Source organism: Chinchilla lanigera, unplaced genomic scaffold (genome assembly GCF_000276665.1).
Source record: "Chinchilla lanigera isolate Chin_1 unplaced genomic scaffold, ChiLan1.0 scaffold00083, whole genome shotgun sequence".
Taxonomy (NCBI): domain Eukaryota; kingdom Metazoa; phylum Chordata; class Mammalia; order Rodentia; family Chinchillidae; genus Chinchilla; species Chinchilla lanigera.
This window is the reverse complement of record NW_004955484.1, coordinates 7956095-7958212: the sequence shown is the minus strand read 5'-3', so window position 1 is coordinate 7958212 and position 2118 is coordinate 7956095. Positions and strand designations below refer to the sequence as shown.

Here is a 2118-nt window from a genome sequence, read left to right as displayed (position 1 = left end):
CTTGCCAGGCAGGCGCTGTGCCGCTGAGCTAAATCCCCAGCCCCTAAGAATAGCCTTTTCATAAAGAACAGTTGAACGACCTCACCCTGATGTTTATATAGCCGGGTCAATGCTGTCCTTGCGCTGCAGCCTTGCAAAATTACGGGCAGGATGATGCCAGAGCTTGGTGCTGATGGGGCCTGGGGCTTGGCTCCTGGCAGGTAACCTGACTTTATGATCTGGCCACAAGGAAGGGTGGGTAAGATTATTGTTTCTGAAAACCCTCTAGCGTATGACTTGGAGTCAGGAAGACCTGGTTTCTAAACCTCAGCTTTCTTGTCTTTGGAGAGGAGCTAATACTTTTCCTTGGTAGGGTAAGTGTATGAGTGAATGGGCGCAGTTCTCTGGGTGGTGACTGTTATTAACTTAAAGTGCCCAGTGAAAAGGGTGACCTAGCAGAGGAGATTCAGAAGGAGCGTAACAAAATAAAATGAAGCGACCAGAGGTGGTCTGGAGTGGTCTTCGGGCAGCAGTGACAGGATGTGTATTGTGCATAGACGAACTTGTGGCCTCCAGAAAGCGTCCCACTTCTAGCTATCATCTTAAGTCAACCCCGTGTCGCAGGAGGTTACTCAGGGCTCATGTCACTGAATGTTTCTGATCTTGGTTCTCTGGCCTCGTGAACAAAGTGGGATTAGATCCACAAACTGACCATGACGGGACCCTCCCTCCTGAGACCGAACCAGAGCCGCCGGTCTGAAAGTCGCATCAGTCACACTGCTTGTGAGAGGATGCAAGCCAAGTGCCCCATCGGCATCCACTTGGAAACTGTCCTTGCTCCAGTCAGGGACTCTAGTCAGGTTGTTTCCCCCTGGGTTGCTTCTAGAAGCCCCCTCTTTCCTAATACTCTCTTTTCCTTTCCCCACAGTAGCTTTTGCCGGCCGCCCTGGGCAAGAGTTGGCCCCACTTGGGACTGATAACGACTTCACTGTATTGAACGGGGAAACTGTCCAGGTAAAACACCTTGCCCACCTGTCTTTATAGAACCCAGAGGCTGCAGATGTGCCTGATCAGGACAGGAGGAGGGTGTTCTCTGGGCATGCTCAGATTGCTGTTGCCTGACAGTCCTCAGTTGCCATGGCTATTGTGAGCAAAGCGCATCCATCAGAGCAGGCTGGGCGGGGTGGCCTCTGCGGAGTGCTGATCTAAGCAGGAAGTAATTGCAGCTGCCTGGTGGGAGCACTGGAGTCCGGCTAGTGGGGCAGCAAGAGCTGCCTTCCTTGGCAGGGTTCACCCACGTCACCCTGCTTCCCTTCCCTTCTCCATGTTATCCCGGTAACTCCAAGTGAAGCCCATTCCATTGCAGGACTGCCAGTCCCACCTCTGTGAGGTGTACTTAGGACTGCATCCTTTCTCCTTCCTTTTTCCCTCCTTTCCTTCCCCCTACTTTCTTTTTTTTGCCCAGATATTAAACTGAGAGCCTTAACACTGAACTACATCCCCAGCTCATTTTTTATTTTGAGACATGTTCTCATGAGTTGCACGGGCTGGGCTTGACCTTGCGATCCTCTTGCCTCAGCATTCCAGAGTGCCGGCATTACTGCTGTGTACACATTGCTCTTTTAATGTTTTTAATATCTAATATAACTACCTGACAAATTTTTTTAAAATACTAGCACACATCTGGAGTCATAGCTGCTTGGGAGGCTGAGGCAGGAGGTTTGCCTGGGTGATTTAGTGAGATCCTATCCCAAATTTAAAAAAAATTTTTTTTAAGAGCTGGGAATGTAGCTCAGTTGTAGAGTGACTGCCTAGCATGCAAAGGCCACTCCCCAGTACCGTACTGCTAAATAAATAAACAAGCAGTAAACAGTCTCCTTTTGTTTGTCTCTATCTATTTGCCTAAAGCCCTGTCCACTGCTCTTAGAGAAGACACAGATAACTAGGGCATCCAGGTCCTTTCCCTTTAGAGTTTACTTCTTTATGTTATATATTTATTTACCTTATATATATTTAGAAAGGCTGTATGTTTTGAGTGTATATAGATATAAAAATAGACTCTATGTAAAAGCTAATGTACTGTTCACCTGTCTGTACCTGTCTCTTTTTTTTTTTTTTTTTCTCCGGTACCGGGAACCA

General features: G+C 47.9%; 1 protein-coding gene across 1 annotated transcript in view; it reads left to right on the top strand.

The window, feature by feature from the left end:
• The window catches only part of Cdh3 (cadherin 3, type 1, P-cadherin (placental)), a 47572-nt gene that overhangs the window by 27206 nt on the left and 18248 nt on the right, over positions 1–2118 (top strand). Inside the window, exon 3 of the mRNA XM_013503938.1 lies at positions 911–993. Within this exon, the coding sequence (XP_013359392.1) occupies positions 911–993 (83 nt within the window). The remainder of the gene's footprint in view (positions 1–910; positions 994–2118) is intronic.